Source organism: Manis javanica, chromosome X (genome assembly GCF_040802235.1).
Source record: "Manis javanica isolate MJ-LG chromosome X, MJ_LKY, whole genome shotgun sequence".
In the NCBI taxonomy this organism is placed as follows: domain Eukaryota; kingdom Metazoa; phylum Chordata; class Mammalia; order Pholidota; family Manidae; genus Manis; species Manis javanica.
Genome location: NC_133174.1, coordinates 28,312,304 through 28,334,363, shown reverse-complemented (window position 1 = coordinate 28,334,363; position 22,060 = coordinate 28,312,304). Strand labels below are relative to the sequence as shown.

Genomic DNA, 22,060 nt, shown 5'->3' with positions numbered 1-22,060 from the left:
TATTTTAATGAGCAAGCATAACAAGTTTTATTATGTGTCAAAGATGTTTCTGAATCTATAACAAGGTTCATAAATGCCACTGTACATAGAAGACTGACAAAATTAAGAGCTCTACATTGTTTTAAACATCAGATCTGTACATTTTAAAATAGATTTCTCTACCAGCAAAACGTTCACTACATGTGTAACTAAGACTATAGGCTTTATCTCTAAAGTTAGAATCAATGACTAACATCAATGAATAAGGCAGAAATTATAATTTATCATTTAAACTCACTATTAATGCATTAACTTATCTGCATATGCAAAGTCCTTATTGTACTTGTTTAATGTGAGAAGATATACATAACCCAGTACCTTAAAACCAGCAACTTGAAAAACAAGATTGTGCCTAGCTACTTTTGAGAAAAGGCCAAGAATTCTGTTAAACCATATAGTATCCATGATTAGGAAAACTATAAATCTGTATTGTTTAGAATGAGCAACTAAATATGACACAACCCAGGAGTTTGTGTGCCAAGAAATTCAAAGAGCACAGCCTTCAGTGACAGCTTTGCTACAAATGACACAGACACTTCTGCACACCAGCCAATCTCAAATGCTCCTGATGGCATTAGAACGACATTAACCATGTTTTTTGGATACAAAATCATGTTTCATATGGGAAAAAAAGTTTGACACTCAAAATATTTATCTTTGAATGTCAAAGAATCCTATCATCTACAAGGGAGGTATATATCAATATGTAGTGCAAGCATCTGACATCTGGTGTTTTGATTGTAATGTAAAGTGGCTGGCATTAAGCTTTGAATTGCAGAGCCATCCATCCCAAACACAAGGCCAGCTACACAAATACTTAAAGAGCCAGGCTGCTCCATCCCTAAGGTTCCCCTTTTTAGAGATCTTTGGTTGCAGATGACTGACCGCCTGACTGACCGCTTGCTTTGTCCTTCCCTTGATTTAATTCCTGTTCTTATGTTTTAAATTAATTAATAAAGAGTGAACTCATGAAACCCTAGGCCCCACAACACTCAATTCCAAAAAAGCTAGAATCCCAGAGCCATGCTCTCTCTCTTTCACCTTGCCCTCCAGAACCTGTGAGTAATAAACTTGTTTTTCCTAAGTTCCCTGATGGCTGTTGCTGAGGTGGATCCTGCAGTCGTAAGAAGCACAAGGGCCAGTCCAGCCACAACACTGACTCTGAAAGGGCCACACATAGTGCAGGCCCAGGTGAGGGTCCCCAGCATTCCTAGCCGATGGTTCACCATGACCGGCTGAGACCAGGGCCCGCAGACTGACCCAAAACAAAGGATCCTGAGGACTCTGGCTATGGCCAGCACTGACCCTTAGTTACTATGTCTTAAGCGGGTCCAAGGTCCAGAAAAAGTGTTTGAGGCAAGTCAGGCACTGGTTATGAGTACTTAGGATAATTACTGGTTACCAACCAGCAAACAAATACTTCAATATTTTTTATCCACTGGCAAGGATATACCACTGTATGCCAGCTAATCAACTGCCCTGATTTTTGTTCAAGCTCATGTACCGCACGTTCTTATACTATTCTTACTGTACACTTCCACTCAGCCTCTCATTTAGAACACAAAGTGTGGTTTAACTTGCATTAAAATATTAGAACCTTCCTATTCAAGTAACAGATTATATTTCACATGACATATCAAAGCTTAAAAATAATTTTATTGAATTTTTGGAGGAAAGTGACCATGTGAGAGCAATAAATCCTAGGACTTGAGAAGTTAAAGGGAAGCAACCTTCTGTGATAGGGGTAAAGGCACTTGATTTCAAATCTAAGTTCTTTCATTCTACAGCTGGATAGGGGTCCAAACAAGAAACAACACAGTAGTACTTCAATTTCCTGTGCTTATAAATTTGGAATTATACTTTATATTGTAGCTCTCTTACAGATGATGTTTAGATAATGTATCAGCAAACGAAACCAAATCTACTCTAAAAGAGAGATGAATACCCAGCTAGCTCAAGAATCTCACAGCACCACCATTTTCAAGCAGTGATGCTATTGCCTGCCAAATCTTTTAAGTGTTCCACGGTTTAATCTAACTGCTTGATGGCATTTTCCCTAATTCAGTCTTTTTAGGTCCAATGCTTCACTAACTTTACTATGTACATAAATCAACTGGGGATATTATGAAAACACAGATGCTGATTTCTTAGATCTGGAGTGGGACCTGAACTTCCGCCTTTCAAACAAGTTCAGTGTCTTTCCCAAGATAAGTAACCTACGCATCAAAAGGGAACTTGTTAGTCATGCAAATATGCAGGCCCCACCCAAGACTCAGGAAACCAGGGACTCTGGAGGTGGGGCTCAGAATCTCTTGTAACAAGCCTCCCACATGTGAGTCATTTGCGGCTGAAGTGTGAGCAGCATTGCTCACAAATTTGGCTTCCCATTAGAATCATGCAGGGAGCCTTTTACAGTGCCTTGGTTACCCTCCAGACAAATTATATCATAGCCTCTGGGTTGGACTAATGTATGTGTATTTTTTTAAACTCCCCAGGTGATTCTGGTGTCATGAGACCCTCAGCTCCAAAGGAGAAAACAGCTGATATCTGAATAGCACACATCCCCTATATCTATTTAATAAATACATCACTCGGATTTCTTTGATTTGGCTTACATTTTAATTTTTAAAAAATGTATGGGGGACCTCAGAGTTCTGACATGCCACATGCTTAATTATAAACCTTCCATTTCCTTCCTCACCCTGTTAATATGGTCTGGATCTTCATTAGCTTTAAGACATTCATGAATAAGTTAGTCATGACTTTTACTGCTGAGCTCAAAGGCACACCTTATGTAGTGCTTTGGGCAAAGTGTGAATTTGTGGACTAGAATGAAGTTACACTTTTCTGAACAAAGTCAGTTAATGTACAAACAGAATGCCTCCCAGCACAGACATGGAGGTCAGTGCTTGATAGGGGCCTAAAGCAACACGATTAAAAGTTTTTTTTTTAAGTCAACAAAAGATGGACTGTCAGGATCAGAAGAGAAAAATGGGAGCCTGAGAGGTGAACTTAGATCATTTTTTCACTAACATATTCGAGAAAGAGACATGGCAGCCGGAATTCAGAAGTCCATGCACTGTATCCTAGATATGGCCATATTTTCCCTTGGATACAACATTTCAGTACCAGCTCTCTCTATTCCTTCTAATTCCTAACACAGGAATATCAATGTTCTGTACAGAAATGACCCCACTAAAAGTTAATAAATTACCACATGGAGTACATACACTGACACTAAGCATTAGTGTATAATTCCTTCTAATGTTACTTCTCACTATAAACATTTTTAACAAATTTTGGTGCTCTACACATCAGCCCTTGCCATTTGGTGAGGTATATCATCTCAGACCATAATGTAAAAGTGAAATTTCTGGTCCTACAATGTAAGCAATCCAGAAACATGGTTTCACCAAGGTGTATCTGAATTTCCCTGAGCCTGTTAAAGCAACATGTAACAAATCATACATTGCTTGGAAACTTGTTATACTGATGCTTCTTCTGTTCATTTAATACTTGCTTAGCATTGCCTTTGTGCCAATTCCTGTCCACTTACTTAATAATTATTAGCTCAATGAATTTCTGACAATTACAGATGATAATAGGTTCTGCTATTATCTCAGTTTTACAGATGAGGCTCAGAAGATTAAATAACCACCAAAGTTAACAGAACCAGGATATAAACCCAGGCAGCCCAGCTCCAGAGTACAGCTGGTAACTACTATTACAGTGTTTCTCATGAGAGCAATGTGGCATTTGGGACTTAAAAGAAATCCTTATGTCCAAAGTGGACTGTTGAGAGATAGGCTTGGGGTTGATTGATGATTGTGCATTGAGTCCCCTATACAGAATTTTATTGTTGTTAACAACCATTTGATCAATGAATATGAGAGATGCCCTCTCAAAAAAAAAATTAAGGCTTAAAAAACAAAGTCATTATTTTAAATGTCTCTCCTTTTAAAAGTTTTAAATAGTATAGAAAATAAATGCATTATTCTTCACTGTCAGAAACAAAATAATATCTTACCAGCTATCTGTGCCAGCACAGAAAAGAACATTGGTGAAAAATGACACAGGTTTAGATGAGTTGAAACTGAGGTGGCAGGTGACCTCAGTATTAATGCCACTGGAAGAGCCTGTGATGACTCTGCCTTTTGGAAATGTCACGGAAAAAGGGTGAATCTCATCACCATCAAGAAGTGTTGTTGTGGGAATCTGGACACTTAGAGTTGAATCTCTGTTTAAAATTAAAACAAAATTAGTTCAAAGTACATGCAAGTATTTGGATTTACATGTGTTTTCTTGTTTCTTGAATCATCAGAAAAATTAAAACAACAAATATTTACAGTAATATGCCCAATTAAGAAATTTTTGTATCATCTCTAATTTTCTAGTTACAATGTAAGATTGAGAATATATTAATTTAACCAAGAACCACAGAAGATGATCAAAAGTTTCTTTTGTTCTCTAAGAATTAAAAAAGAGAGAAAGAGTTAAAACACCTGATTAAATACAGTGTGCTTTTAACCACATCCATGATATAAATCATATTGCCCTTAAAACATATCCTGACAAAAATTTACCAAAAATTACCACTTTACTAGCTAAAGCTTTAATGCATGTACACTAATTAAGTTTAATAGATGCATTTACACATATAATTTTTAACAATGTGGATACTATTAAGCACTTGCATACATACATCATAAATTTTTTCAATCATCACTACTAAAAAATTCCACCTAATATTCACATATTTCACTATATATCTACAATTTGTTTAGCCAATATAAAACGTTTGTGCTCTTTAACAACATAGTATGTAGTATTCACTTTTAAATCTAATTAATACATGACAATTTTTAGTGGTCAATAAATATTTAACCATATTACTTTATTTTATTTTATATGTAGGCTCCTTTGGCAAAGAAAAAGTGTTATCATTTGAGAATCACATTTTGTTAGTAAGTTTATTATAATGAAGATTTTTCAGCTCATCAGAAAAGAAATATCTCAGCTTGAACTAGTTAAACTGATATGGTGCATTGGATAAAATATGGGAAAAAAACCTTTTAAATCAGGTCTGAATACAATTCTGTTGTTAATTAGCTACATGTTATTGTATGAGTCATTATTGCTGTTTATTTACTATACATATAATGAAAAAACTGGGGGAAAGTCTTCTCTGCAGTAACTTTTACATGTTCATTTCATTGTACCATATTTTACGACTCAACTTTTGCCTTGAGATTGTTTTTAAACTGATACCTTTACACATTAATTCAAAAGTTGAAAGATTAAAATATTATTTCATATATTAGACAGTGCTTCTTGATTAAGAAAACAATTTTTAGCACAATATAATTTAAGCCACTTCTATTTCCTGTTTAAGCAACAGAGGTTAGTGTATATTTATAAGATAGGGTCTTAAAAGGTCTTGAAAGAACTTTGAATCCCATTGTCAAGCCAATTTTGAAGAACACTTTCTTACAAAATGGCACTTGGAGCAGGCTCCTTGGCATTAGTAAGCACTCATCAAATATTGCAGGAAAAGTGTTAGAAACTAGAGGTTGTTCCATGCTCTTCAACTTGGTTAACTTTCATTTATTTTCAACCTTTATTACATCACACTTGGAGCTTGCTTTCTCTGAATCTCAGAATGCTTAACAGTTAAATAAGGGATTGAACTAGAGAAGCTCTGAGGTGGGTACAAGATCTAGAAGTTTATTTTCATAACTTTTATAACTTTAGAAGTTTATTTTCACAACTTTCATAGTTCCATGTTTGTGCAGTTCACAGATTTTCTGAATAAGGCTACTATATGAATAATTTCAAACATTCCTTGTTGTACACATATGCAAGAGTTTTTCTTGTACCTATTGTGAATTAAATTTTTGGCTGTGAAAAATGCAGATGTTCCACTTTGCACAGTATTATCCAGAGCAGTCCTATTCATTGACATAGTAACTAGTTACCTGATTTCTTAACCTTTGCCTACTAAGGACAGGCAAAAATGCTATCTTATTGTAGTCTCCAAGTTTCATTCCCAAGTTTACAAAAAGGTCAATTATGTTTTCAGATGTCCATTTTCCATTTATGAATCCTCTTCTGTGAAACACCTATTAAAGCTTTTTGTCAACATTGCTATCAAGTTAGTTGAAATTTTCTTAACTAATTTTTATCATTTATTTCATTGTTAGCATGTAAGTATTGTTTAAGAAATCTTTCTCAACCCAGACATTAAAATTATTTTCTATAAATTTGTTTATATTTTGTTTTTTACACATCTACAATGCATTTTATCCATCTACAATGCATTTTTGTGTGTTAAGTGACATAGGAATCCAATTTGAAATATTCCGTACAGATAATGAATTGTCAGCACTATTTACTGAATAGTAACTCTTTTCTCCAAAGATCTACAACACTACCTTTCTCACATATTCAGTATCCATCCACGTGTGGGCCTTCCACAAGTCTCTTCTACTCCTGTGGTCATTTTATCTATCACTGCACCACTATCACACTGGCTTAGTCTTGATATTTGGTAAGGCAAGCTCTTACCTTCTTCAGGAGTGGCTTGGCTGTTTTAGACCCTTGATTGCTCTATATAAAATTTAAAATTTTACTTGTGAATTTCTATGAAGAATTTCATTTGAATTTTTATTGCAGTTGCATGGAATATGTAAATTGATCTTTGGAGAACTTTTTTACAATATTGAACATTCCAACTCATGAATATGGTATAACTCTTCACTTATTTATGAGTTCTCTGACTTAAGTTTTAGATTTCTTCACATGGTTCCACACAGTTCTTCCTCATCTTTTGTTTAGTTTACCCCATTAATTTAATTTTTAATGTTTTCAGAAACAGTAATTTTAGAATTGCATGTTTTACATTTGTATGCTGAAATGTTACTGAATTTAAATATTAGACTTAGATTTCTGTCTTGATCTTCACAGCTTTAAAATTTTTCAAATTTAATTTAAACATTTGCCTATAGATTCTTTTCATTTCCTATATGAAAAATCATATCATCTAAAGGTATTGACAGTTTTGTAGCTTATTTTCCCATGCTTACATATTTTGTTTCTCTTAACTCCTTGAATGGACTAGTTTCTTATGTAAAATGTATTAGAGAGGCAGTGGTAACAGGCTTCCTTGTCTTTTTTATTTAAAGGGAATTCATTAGTATTCCAGTATCCATAATAATATCTCCTCTAGGCTTATGATGGGAAACTTTTCACAATTTAAAGAATATCTGCTTTATTCCTGTTTGAGAGTTTCATCATGAATGGTTTTAGAATTTTATCAACTGCTTTTCCTGCATCTATGGAAATGATCCTATCATTGTTCTCTTCAATTTGAAAATACGGTAGATGAAATGCCAAGGCACTTTAGATTTTTCTAACATTAGGCAAACCTTGCAATGTTGGGATATAGCCAGGTTGGTCATGATTTATTAATATATCTTTATTACATTATATTATGTATATACTATGTTATATCAACATGTCTTTTAATTCATTAGGGATTATTGCATCTATATGCATAATAGCATTTGACCAATAATTTACTTTTCTTACATTGTCTTTGTCTTATTCTATAATAAATTTCTGACATCACAAAACAAATTAGGGTACAGTCTCTCTCATTCTGTTCTCTGGAGGAATTTGTACAAGGTTTGATATTTTGATTTATCAGGTTCTTGAAAGTTTAGTAAGACTTGCTTATAAAAACATCAGAGGATGGTGTTTTGCTTGTGAGATTTTTAAGTATTGATTCAAAGACTTTCTATAATTCCCTGTATGGTTTTAGTAAATCATATTTTTTCTACAGAATTCCCATTTTGTTTAAGTTTTCAAATGTATTGGAATAGATGTCTTCATGGTATTTTGATTATCTCATTTTTCTCCACTGGACATACGATGATGTCACACACTATTCTCAGTATTATTTCATTATGCCTTCTCTCATTTTATTCCTTGCCAGTGTCACTGTATTTCTGTCCATTGTATTAGTTTTTCAAAGAACCAGTTTTTTGGTTTCAGTGAGCCTATATATTTGTTTTCTATTCCTTTACTTCCTACTCTTATACATTTTATCTTCTTTTCTACTTGGGTTTAATTCCTTGAGTTTAATCTGTTATTCTTACTCTTATTTTTATTAAACTGAATACTTAACACTTTCAATCCTTTTTTAATCGAATATCAGTCTTTAAGATCATATAATTCCATTTAAGTACCATTTTTGCTGCATTCCATAAATTTATTTATTTATTGCTTAGCCACTAGACTTTTGATGGTTTTTTAATGTAACAGATAGAGCTCACAAAGATGCAGCCCCATCTAAAGAAGCGACAAAAGTCACAGTAGCCATTTCAAATTTAGTCTTCAACTCTAATACTCCAGCACTGTAGATAGCATTTGATTGTACTGTACACTCATGACTCTTAATAAATGGTGTTTACATGTTTTGATAGCATTTTAATTATTTATTGGTGAAATTCAATATGACATTTTCATATTTTTTAAAATTTCATATTGTTTAAAAATAATGTTTCCAAATGTTTGGGAAATCTTGTTAATATTTATTTATTTTTAATTTTTATTATTATTATCAGAGAACATAGTCCACATGATATCAACTCTTTAAAATTTGTTGAACTACGGAATGATACACTCATCTATATCCCATGTATATATTCCATGCATATATGTTTTTGTATATATCCCATGTATGATTGAGAAAAATATATATTCTCTAATTGCAGGGTGCAGTATTTTATAATACCATTTTTAATACTACTTTTAGTATTTTTAATAACATTAGTGTTAAGTGAATGAAGCTTTTAAAATATCCTGTGCAAATTTTATCTATATAAAAGTTTTTGTCTTCTGGACTCATCAATAATTGAGATATGTGTTGAAATATCCCACAGAAATGAACTAGTCAGTTTTCCTGTTTTTTTAATTTGGGATTTACGTATTTTAATACCACTTTAATCATTCATACAATTTTTGAATTCTGATAGTTTCCAGGGGAGCTGCATCTTTTATAAATATTTAATGGCTTCTATATTAAAAATGTGTTTTACCTCTTAAAGGTTACCACATGTGAAATTACTACTGGTATCCAATTTTCTTTTGCTGTCTCTTTTCCCATGATTTTACTATGGTGGTTCTCAACTGGGAGTGGTTTTGCTCCCCAGGGAACATGTAGCAATGTCTGGAGACATTTCTTCTGTCACAGCTTAGGTGGAGAATATGTGGGTAGGGGCTGGGGATGCTGCTTAAACATCCCACATGTACAGGATTCTGTCCAGAGGAAAAAGAATCACCCTCCCCCAAATGTCAACAGTTCTGAGGTTGAGAAACCCTGCTTTACTTCCTTGTCCTTATGTTTCATATATGCTTCTTTTAGTAGGCAGATGGACTTTTCTTATTTACTCTAACATTTTCTGTCTTTTACCTAGTTAAAATGATTTTTTTACATTTTATTGCATTACTCAACTATTGAGTTTTGCCACCACTTTTGCTTTAGTTTTCACTTGCTTTTGAAATATGTTTCTCTTTTTCTAACAACATTAACTGAGGTTTTCATTGTTTCTGTACTGTTTGTATAGTTATAAACAATCTTAGGTTTAATGGATGCCCTTAAAATTTTACCCTACACACTTGATTTTAAAATTTGTAATAATTACATTTGGTTCATTTTCAAGTCTATATTGTATAATTCCACGTAAAGTACTAATTTTTTCAAAGCCATATTTTCTAATAAATTATTTATACTATATGCCAGAAAATTCCAAAATCTGTATTCCTTAAGAGTCTAAATCTCAAGATAGTTGTTTGTGCTGTCTCTAAATTTTGGTATCTTCCCTCCTTGTGAGTTTTGTGGTGCTTGATACTGTGCTCATGTCTGGTTGGTAGCAATCTGTGGGAACCGAAATATGGGCCAAAACTAAAGACGGCTTCATTTAGAGTAGAGGTTCACAAAGTGCAGTCCGTGGATCAACAGCATCAGTATCATCTGGAAACTTATTAGAAATAAAAATCATTACATCTAATTCCAGGCTTCCTGAATCATAAATTCCAGGACTGTAACCCAACAACCTGTTCTAAAAAATCCTTCAGGTGATTCTGATGCACACTAAAGTTTAAGAACCACCGAACTAGAGACTATTTGTTTGCTTCTGCTGAAAGGTAGACGGACTTACTCATATGGAACCATTTTAGCCTCTTCAAATGCCCCTGGACTAATCCAGGAATCTGAGATTAAGTTTTCCTGCCTTGAAGTTGTCCCAAGATTTGAGACAAGCTTGTACTAGGCATGTTATTATAGCTCACCACTCCTACTCTGGTTTCAGCTTGTAAGTACATGTTCATTTGGTTTGCTTTGATCTGAGCACTTTGGAGACCTCCCACATTTCTCAGAAGCCCAGCAATTAAATTGAAAACAGAAAAAAAAAAAAAATGTATATATATATGTATATATATATATATATATACATATATATATACACACACACACATATACACACACAGACCACTCTTGTAGTGTGATGATATATAATGTATCTAGGCTAATATAATATGATATTGGATGGTTTTGGGCTATTTATAAACACACACACATATACATACACAGACCACTCTTGTAGTGTGATGATATATAATGTATCTAGGTTAATATAATATAATATTGGATGGTTTTGGGCTATTTATAAATTTTTGTAAAAAAATGAAAACAGACTGAATTCCATAGGTAGAATTCTGAGATGGCCCCCAAGAGTCCTATCCCTCAGTGTACAAACTCTGTAATTCCAACACCGTGGATGGTAGAATTTGTAAATATGATGAGATATCACCTTGATGATTGAGTTATGTTATAGGTCGATGGTAAAGGGACTTTTCGTATGTAACTAGGGTCCCTAGTCATATAAAATCGAGTGAAGGAAAAGGGAGATTACCATGGGTGGATCAAACTTAACCAGGTGAGATCTTAACAAAAGGTGTAAAGGTCAGAGATGAAGAAGTCAGAGAGACACTCTACTTCTGACTTTGAATGAGTAAAGTACCAAATTGTGAAGAGGAACCACATGGCTAGGACTTGAGGATGGCCTCTAAGAGCTGAAAGTGGTCCCAGCCAACAGTCACTAAGAAAATGATGTCCTAGGCCTACAACTACAGAGATTAGTTCTGCCAACAACCAGAGAGCTCAGAGGAAGACTGAGCATCAGAAGCCACTGTTGCTGCAGCCACACCTTGACTTGCACCTATTGAGACAGTGAGCAGTGGACGCAGCTAGACTGACCCAGACTCCCGCCAAAGAAACAGCTAACAGATTCACGTTTGAAGGATTAAGTTTGTGGTCATCTGTTACACAGCAAAAGAAAATGAATACACTGAATACTTAAGCCTGCTTCTTATACCATGAAAAAAGACATACCAAAAATTTTTACAAGAAAATTAAATGACTGTGAGATAAATAAGTGGGCATTTCTTTAATATTTTTAATTTAAATGGGCAGTTAAATATTTTAATAGTTCATTCCAACTATAGAAACAAATCAGACATTGCTCATGACTGATGTAACAGATACAAATAAAAAAGCACATAAAGAAAAAGTAATCAATTCACTTAAGCACTTACCTGAAATAGTTTTGAGGCAAAATGTTGATATTCATCACAGTTGTTACATCCAAAGGAACAGGAGTAAAAAATATGAATGGAGGGTCAAACAATAACTTTGGTGATTTTACCTCTCCAATCAGATGCAACATTCGATAGCAAACTGGATTATCATTTAGACATATAGGAATGTCAGCTGTGTATTTTCCAGGATGATCTAATGAAAAACAAATTTTGTATCTTAAATGAGTTGACCCCCATAGAGAAATACATTTACATAGTTTAACCTTATTAAATATTAAGATGTACTATGAAGGTACAGCTCAATGGAGCAGATTAGATTACCCAGAAACTGGCTTTATCTTCCTGAGGAATTTAAGACATGTAATGAGGTTTGTTGAAATAAAATATTTTAAAGTGCACTATGTCTAGAAATCGAGTAATCACAAACTAGATTTTCATTATGACTATTAAACACATATACCTTAGGGAAACAGTGCAAAAAGGACTTCTTTTCTGATTTTTCTCTGTGCCTTAACAGGAGGGGCCCATTCCTTTAGTTTATGCAGTATGGAGATCAGACAACTGCCAGAAGTATCTCAGGGGACTACTGAAAAATGGATGTGCTGAGAGGAAAAGAATGGGCTTTCTCCCAGATATTTCAGTTCCTGAAAGGCTGCCAGCATCAGTGGGCCAGTTTCACCTGGTAGGAAAAGACTGGAAATTCCCACATAGCAACTCACTATAAGGAAAGGTGGTCTGTGTTTAAGAAAAGGGCTCAGCACAGGAGGCTGCAGCTAGTCCAAGACAACAGCAAGTTGCCATGCCCTTTTAGACCCAAATCCCCAAACACAGCATCTCAGAGGGAGAACACTGTGATACTGTGACAATGAATTCAAGGTAATAGCTTTTAATTCAAGAACAGGACAGTGGGGTGGCCTGGCAGGGATCAGGGAGAGGAGGAGAATGCTCTAGGGGATGCAGGGCCACGTTCAAAACCAACACAAAAGCAATGGACTCACTGCACTGACTGGAACCACCACCAGTTCTCTCTGTACTGGAGGATACCTTTCCTTGTCAAATAAGCCCTTTACTTGCTCGCTCAGATAGTCTGGGATCTTTGGAGCTGGGAGTTGGCTGGAGAGGGAAGGGAAGAGTAACTTCCTACTAACAATGCCAAGTAAGTATTGGAAAAACAATGTGAAAATATGAGAGACTGTATCTGTACCTTGAGTTGATAAGAGTTATAACAGAATTTACATATTTAAAACATTATAAATCCATAGAGAAATGAGGGTTTCATTTAATGAATGGGATTGTTACAATTATTTGGGGGAGAAAGAAAATCAAGTTAATTAATTTAACAGTTCAGGCAAGATTGTAAGACTTGTTGAGTTCTGAATTTTGAATGAGCTGCTTCGAGATAATTTCTGAGTTTCAGACCTGCTAAAGGCTTCTGCAGTCATGGAGAATGGGGTTCCTGGTATAACCTAAGACTACCGGGGATTTAATAAAACGTTTTTAAGCTCAAGTGTGCACTGTCTCTCATCTGAGATGTGAGTTTCATAAGGGTTTTACAGGCACGTTTAATATTTTTAAGAGTTAGGTTGAGATCCTAAGAAGGGAACCCAAAGATTTGACTACTTGGGCTTAGCCCTGTACTGAAGGAAAAGTTAAATGGAAATGATTTTATTTCCTTCTAGATTGTCCAGTCCATTTGATCTGGATATAAATGTTGATAGGGACATAAAGGAGAAGCTCTTTATAGAAATAGAGAAGATGGCAATAGTGGGACTAGCTTTTGTGCCATTTCTTTCAGGACCAGACACAGTAGAAATTGAGAGGAAATACAAATATACAGAAATACATAACAAAACCCAATTATATTTATAAAATGAACTTCAGAATGTGGAAAATGTTGTTTTCTATCGTATTTTCAGAGTTCTAAACAGAGGTAATAAAAGTTGAAACAGTTTTTAAACCTCCTAAATAATATCCTATGTACGGTTTCTCACACATAAAACTAAAGTGATTATACAATGCCATGCTAATAGACGTAGCAGGACATTGAGTATATGCAACACAGTGCTAACAGAATATTATTCAGAGAGAACACAGCTCAATGAACTCTCTAAAAAGCTTAAAAGATTAGTTATAATCTTAAAATCTTGCAGTCATAATCTTATAAGTAGATAATAGGCTCTTATCCTGCCTTTTCTGTTGATAAGACAGCTAGTTATGGGTATTTTCTTTAGACCTCCACATGTTTAAAACATAGTAGGTCCTAAGGATTCTGATGCATGTGATTTACAGAGGGAGTGCTCTCAGGAGGAACTTGTAGGGAAAATAAGCAGCAGAATACAACAGGGCAGGAAGCTATGAAAAGTTGTCTTTTTAGACAGATTCAACCTGATTCTACTGGGAGCTTTGGGATGGGAACTCCCCACAGAGATTTTCCCACCCGAAGGAGACTAGGCTGGGCCACTTGAGGTACTGGTTGTGAGGCTTAACCTCCTAGGTATCTCTGCATGAGGCATCTTTCTTCAAGCAAGGAAAATCCTCTGGAGAAAGGGACAGACAAAACCTGTCAGGAGGCAACAGCCACAATGGAGAGATGGATGGAAAAGCCCAGTAACGGGAATCTGGAAGAGCCAAAAGAGAATACATAGGAGGCTACAATCTTAATGTTGCTTAATAAGTAATAATAATTAGGAAGAGTAACAGATAAGTTACTAGAAACCACCCTTTTAAACAGAAAAATTGTCTGGAAATGGAATTTGGTACGTTTATTCAATTATGGTATTATAAACCCTAAATAAAGGTACTGGAGCATATACTTTGATTTTTTCAATATATTGTTTATTGATGTATAGCTGATATACAATATTATATTGGCTTCAAGTATACAACATAGTGATTCAACAGTTAGCTATATTATTAAATGCTCACCCCAAGGAGTGCAGTTACTATTGTCAACATAGAAAGACATTACAGATCTACTGACTGTATACTCTATGCTGTACTTTCATCTCTGTGACTAATTTATATTATAATTGAGATTTTGTGCCTCTTTATCCTCTTCACCCACCCACCCCAACTCCTCCCCCATGGTATCAACGAGTCACTTCTCAGCATCTATGAGTCTACTGCTGTTTTGTTCATTTTGCTTTGTTTTTATATTCCACAAATAAGTGAAATCAGATGGTATTTGTCTTTCTCTCCCTGGCTTATTTCACTGGGCATAATACCCTCTAGCTCCATCCATGTTGTTGCAAATGGTAGGATTTGTTTTCTTCTTGGCCATCTATACTTCTTCTTTGGAAAAATGTCTATTCAGGTCCTCTGCCCATTTTTAATTGGGTTATTTGGTTTCTTTTCGGGGTTGAGGCATAGTAGTTCTTTATATATTTTGTATGTTAACCCCTTACCAGATAAATCATTCACAAATATATTCTCCCATACTGTAGGTTATCTTTTTGTTTTTTTGATGGGTGTCATTTGCTGTACAGAACCTTTTTAGTTTGATGTAGTCCCACCTGTTTATTTTTGCTTTTGTTTCCCTTTCCCAGGGAGATGTGTCCACAAAAAAAATTTCTCATGCTTATGTTGTAGAGACATTTGCCTATGTTTTCTTTTGAGATTTTTGTGCTTTCATGTCTTATATTTAGGTCTTTAATCCATTTCTACTTTACTTTTGTGTATGGAGTTAGACAGTAATCCAGTTTCATTCTCTTGCATGTAACTGTCCAGTTTTCCTAGCACCAGTTATTGAAGAGACTGTCTTTTCCCACTGTATATTCACGGCTCTGTTTTCATATATTAATTGACCATATATGCATGGGTTTATATCTGGGCTTTCTTTTCTGTTCCATTGATTTATGAGTCTGTTCTTGTACCAGTACCATAGTGTTTTGATTACTGTAACTTTGTAGTATAGCTTGAAGCCAGGGAGAATGATTTGTTGTTCTTTCTCAGGATTGTTTTGGCTCTTCAGAGTCTTTTGTGGTTCCAAATAAGTTTTAGGATTCTGTGCTCTAGTTCATTGAAAAATAGCATTGGTATTTTGATAGGAACTGCACTAAATCTTTAAATTGCTTTGGGTAGCATGGCTATTTAAACAATATCAATTCTCCCTATTCATAAGCATGTGATAGATTTTCATTGATTTGTGTCTTCTTCAATTTCTTTCATCAGTGTCTTATAGTTTACAGAGTATAGGTCTTTCACCTCCTAATTTAGGTTTATTTCTAGGTATTTTATTCTTTTTGATGCAACTGTAAATGGAATTGTTTTCCTGATTTATCTTTCTGCTAGTTCCTTATTAGTATATAGGAATACAGCATATTTCTGTATATTGAATTTGTATCCTGCAACTTGCTGAATCTAGTTATTAATTCTAATAGTTTTTTGGTGGAGTCTTCAGAGTTTTCTCTATATAATATCATGTCTTTTGCAAATAGTGACAGTTTTACTTCTTCCTTACTAATTTGGATGCCTATTATCTCCTTACCTTGTCTGATTTGATGTGTCTAGAACATCCATACTAAGGTGAATAAAGTGGTGAGAGTGGGCATCCTTGTCTTGTTCCTGATCTTAGGGGAAAAGCTTTCAGCTTTATTACACTGAATATGATGTTAGATATGGGTTTGTTGTATACAGCCTTTATTATGTTGACATAAATTCCCTTTACACCCATTTTATTGAGAGTTTTTACCATGAATGGATGTTGAATTTTGTCAATGCTTTTTCAGCATCACTGAGATGATCATGTGTTTTTTTATCCTGCTTTTTGTTAATGTGGTATATGATATTGGTTTATTTATGAATATTATACCATCCTTGCATCCCTGGAATAAATCCCACTTGGTCATGATAGACAATCCTTTTGATGCAATTTTGAATTCTATTTGCAGTATTTTGTTGAGGATTTTTGCATCTATATTCACCATGGATATTGGTCTGTAACTCTCTTTTTTTGCATTGTCTTTGCCTGATTTTGGTATTAGAGTGATGCTGGCCCCACATAATGAGTTTGGAAGTATTCCCTCCTCTTCTATGACTTTGGAATACTATAGGAAGGATGGCTATTAGCTCTTCTTTAAATGTTGGGTAGAATTCAGCTGTGGACTTTTGTTTGTTGGGAGATTTTTGATTACAAATTCAATTTTGTTACTGATAATTGGTCTGTTCAGATTTTCTGTTTCTTCCTGGGTCAGTCTTGGAAAGTTGCACATTTCTAGGAATATGCCCATTTCTTCTAGGTTGTCCAGTTTATTGGCATATAATTTTTCATAGACTGCTCTTACAATTTTTTGTGTTTCTGTGGTATCAATTGTAACTTTTCCCCTTTCCTTTCTGACTTTTTAAATTTGTGTCCTTTTCCTTGATAAGTCTAGCTAGGGGTTGGTATCTTTTGTTTATCTTATTGAAGAACAAGCATGTGCTTTGAATTAAAGATAAATGTCAGTATAGCCTCCCCTAAAAAGAGAAAATAAAATTTTCATAGTTGTTTTCCCAAGCAACTTCTTGCTACTCCTTTGTTCCAGTCTCCTTAAGAAGCTAGTTGTCAATATCCTCACTTCTTGAAGCTAATTACTAGACAAATTCTATACTTTTACATAGCAGGGGTTCTCACATTGATGATTTTCTAAGCTATGTACACACTGGGCTGCAAAACACTGAGGCTATTTACACAAGAAGTAAGAACAATCTAACTAAGGGGAATGAGAGTCTAGCCATACAAATCAGGTTTAAGAAGAATGGTTCAGACTCAGAATGGATTGGAGATTTTGTTAGAGATCAGTATGGGTCACATATACTACCACAGCCCCAGCCTCTGCACCTGTGGCAGTCCAAGAAAGGAGCAGTTAAAGCGGAGGTAAAAAGCATCTTGCTGAAACTCTTGAAAGCTGTGAAAGAATAAGGCAACCCTGCTTGGATTGGCATTATTTCTTCTTTAATTGGTGGAATTCTCCAATGAGGCCATCTGGTCCTGAGCTTTTCTTCACTGGGAATTTTTCATTGCTGATTCAATCTTCTACCAAGTCATGTCTGTTCACCTCATGATTTTTAAAAGATGTCTTGAAGGAAACAAATACTTTAGTTTTTACATGGAAGATAAGGACCAAACACTTGAAAACCTAAGATGCAAGTATATGTTAAATATGTAATTAATGTCCAGGTGCTGTTAATGGGAGTGGTGGAACTAGGACCCCTGAAAATCCACACCTCCATGAAAGCAATGACAACACTAGCAAAAATTGCCAAAATCAACATTTTCAGAACTCTGAAAATTAACTAGAAGCTTGCAATAATCCAGGGAGAAATTATTTAAGAGAAATTACTGAACTTCAGTAAGAAAAGTAAGCTCTTTGGTGTTTCAGCTTGTCCTTTTCCCACCCTGCTCTTCCCAGATCTATGGTACCCTTAAAACTAGCAGCCTCTCTATCAAGGTAGCTATAAAAACTAGTAGCCTAGCAGCCACCAGAGGGGATGGAATGGGTTTGAAACTTTTCAAGAAGTTCTACTTCCAGAAAAGTGTCACTATTCGATCAGTATGGCAACTCCCAAGGGGGGAAAAAAACATTTTCATGATTTTCTTTCGTTTTACCTGACTCAGCGCCCACTCAGTAGGAAGACCCCAGGGTATCTGTCATAAATAATTATCAAAAATTGTTTAACATTACAGCTGTCTATAGTATTGATAATATTTTTGGCAAACAGGAGGCTGACCAGTCTTAAAGGAAAAACCAAAGAATTAGATGTTCATTGGGGAATTTTGAAAGTTCTGATATACTTACTGTGTATGTGATCAAGGAAGACCTGAGGAAGTCCTAATATCTCACCTCTGACCTATAGATTTTGCACAAGAAATAACTGAAGGCCAAAGCAGAGTTGTAAATCACTGGAGTGTTGATGACATGCTCCAACACATGTACAGAATTTCTCAGCAAAGGATGGGCAATTTATTGATTGAAAGTGTTCATTTATGGAAATCATTGTTTAATCATTAGGTGAGCATCTAATTAAGAGACATCAGTGGCCACACAAGTAAAAGCATACAACCTTATAGAATCCATTCTGAATGCCACTAAACAAACAAATAGTAACAATAATAACAAACAGAAATTGCAGTAACAACTACTAAATAGAGGTGAGGCTCTCATTTCTACAGTTGCCATATTGTATTATTTATAATGTGCATATTCAAAAATAAAATTTTTGAGACACACACAAAGAAACAAGAATGAATGACCCACAAAGAGGAAAAAAGTTTGTCAGCAGAAACTGTTCCTGAGAAAGTTCAAGCATTGGGCATACATACATATGTGTCATTGTGGAGTTGAAGTGTACAATAACTGAAATAAAAAAATCACTAGAGGAATTCAACAGCAGATTTGAACTGGCTAAACAAAGAATCAGCCAACATGAAAAAATTCCAGTTGAGCATATCTGTTCTAAGGAACAAGAAAAAGAAGTAGGCTTTTTGTCTTTTGTGGAAGATGTTATTTAGTCTTAATTCTAAGCCACCTCTGAGACTTACTCATTTTCCTTTAAGTTATTGCCCAGGTACATATAAGAGGGACAAAAGAAAGAAAGAAGAAAGGAAACAAAAGAAAGACAAGAAAAGGGAGGGAGGGAGGGAGGAAAGGCGGAAAGGCAGGAAGGCAGGAAGGCAGGAAGGCAGGGAGGAAGGAAGGAAGGAAGGGAAGAAGGAATGAAAGGAAGCTGCAGTGGCTATGCCAATATCAGACAAAATAGATATTAAGATATAATGGCTACTAGAGACAAAGAAGGACATTATATATTGATAACAGGACACTCCATCAAGAAGATATAACAATTATAAACATATACATATGTAACAGAGCTACAAAGTACATGAACAAAACCAGGTAGAATTGAAAGGAGAAATAGATAATTCAATAATAAACATTTGAGAAACTTCAATACTCTTCTCTCAATTGTGGACAAGACAACTAGGTAGAAGTTCACTATACACTATGAACCAGCTAAACCTAACAGACATCTATGGAACACTCTATCCAACAAGAACAGAATACATATAGTTTTCAAGGCCATGTGGAAAATTCTCCAGAGTAAATCATATTTTAGGGTATAAAGTAAGCCTCAAGATATTTAAAATGACTGAGACCATGCAAAGTATGTTCTACAACAACAATGGAATAAAATTGGAAATCAATAAGAAAGTAAAATTTTGGAAATTCTCAAATATGTGAAAATTAAACTGCATACTGCCAAATAACTAATTGTCAAAGAAGAAATGGAAAGGCAAGATTAAAAAAACAATTTGAGATGAATTAAAATGGAAATGAAACATACCAAAACTTATGGGATGTACCTAAAGCCATGCTCAGAGTGACATTTAGAGCCATAACTGCCTATATTAAAAAAGAAGATAAGTTTCAAATCAATACCTAACTTTGCCCCAAGTGAAACAAAGAAAAAAGAGCAAATTACAACTGAATAAAGCAGAAGAAAGGAAATAATAACTATTAGAACATAAATTAATTGAATAGAGTATAGAAAAAATTAAGAAAATCAATAAAATCTTGAAAACATCATCAAATCTGAAAAACTTTTGGCAATAATGACCAAGAAAAAAGGAGAGAAGATTCAAATTACAAAAATCATGAATAAAAAAACAATCATGACTCACTTTCCAGAAATTTAGTAAAAGGATTACAAAAGAACACAATGTTCAGTCATATATAAACAACTTAGATAATCCAGATGAAATGGGCAAATTCCTAGAAAAACACAAACTGCTTAAATTGACTCCAGAAGAAATATAAAATCTGAATAGACATATAGAAAGGGACTAAAGTAGCAAAAAACTTATCACATAGAATAGCCAAAACTCAAATGGCTTCAATGGTGAAATCCACTAAACATGTCATGAAGACTTAGTATCAATCTTCAAAAAAATAGAAATGGAGGGAATACTTCCCAAGCCATTCTCTAAGACCAGGGTAACAAAATAAATACTGCCGTTGATGGCCAATTGTTTTTTACAAGGGTACCAAAAAAATTCAATGGGTAAACAAAACCATCTTTTCAATAAATGATACTGAGACAAGTAGACATGCCCATGAAAAGAATAAGATTGGGGCCCTACCTTATACCATATCTAAAAATAACTCAAAATGAATCAAAGACTTAAATGTAAGAAATAAAATTATAGAACTTTGGGAGAAAATATATGAATAAATCACCATGACCTTGGGTTATATAATGTTTCCTTAGATATGATACTAAAAACCCCAAGTGACAAAATAAAAATTAGATAAATTAGGCTTCAGCAGAATTAAAAGCTATTTGGCATTAGTTGTTATGATCAGAAAGTGAAAAGAAAATCTCAGAATGGAATAAAATATTTTCAAATTGCATATCAGATATGGGAATTTTGTCCAAAATCTATAAGGAACATTGACAACTCAAAAATAAAAAGCATCGAAATTTTTAAATGAACAAAGGATTTGAATATCTCCAAAGATGATATACAAACTGATTATAAGTACATGAAAAGATGCTCAACATCACTAGTCACCATGGAAATACAAATAATAACTGCAATGAGATATCACCCTCACACTAAGATAGCTATAATAAAGATAGTGAGAACTGTTAGCAAGGAGTAGAGAAAAAAGAATCCTCATTCATTGCTGTTGGGATTTTAAATTGTTACGGTTGCTTTGTAAAACAGTTTAGCAGATCTTTGAAGTGTTAAACATCAAGTAATCCTATAACCCAACAACTCCACTCCAAGATATATACCTGAATGAATGAAAACGTGTGTCCACACAAAACTGTACATGAATGTTCATAACTAGTTTACTCATAGTAGTCAAAAAGTAGAAACAATCCAAATGTCCATCAACTGAACAGACACTGAATGTCTATGAATAGACAATACAGGTTATATCCATACAATTATTTGGCAATAAAAAAACAGTGATGTATTGATTTATACCACAACATAAATGAAATTTGAAATTATTATGCTATGTGAAAAAAGCTAATCACAAGAGGACACACAGTGTATGATTCTGTTTATATGAAATGTCTACAGTAATCATATTATTAGAGACAGAAAAATTAGTGGTCAGCAGTGACTGAATGAAGGTGAGTAACTACTTATGGGTATGGGCTTTTCATGTCAGGTAATGACTATGTTCTTTAATTAGATCACACTGATGGTTGCACAACTATGAATATCCTAAAAAAACTATATGGTATCCTTTTAAAGGGTGAACTGTGTGGTATATGAATTAAATTTTAATGATGTTGTTATTAATAAACCATAATTTAAGAAATAATCATATCCAAGTGTGCAATTTGTATTTCTTAAGGTGTCTAATTAAAA

General features: G+C 34.4%; 1 protein-coding gene across 1 annotated transcript in view; it reads right to left on the bottom strand.

Annotated features, from left to right (window-relative positions):
• Positions 1-22,060, bottom strand: part of CFAP47 (cilia and flagella associated protein 47) — a 489,967-nt gene that overhangs the window by 351,603 nt on the left and 116,304 nt on the right. The window contains exons 26-27 of the mRNA XM_073227718.1: positions 11,695-11,890; positions 4,067-4,276 (exon numbers count right to left, since the gene is read on the bottom strand). Of these exons, the coding sequence (XP_073083819.1) occupies positions 4,067-4,276; positions 11,695-11,890 (406 nt within the window). The remainder of the gene's footprint in view (positions 1-4,066; positions 4,277-11,694; positions 11,891-22,060) is intronic.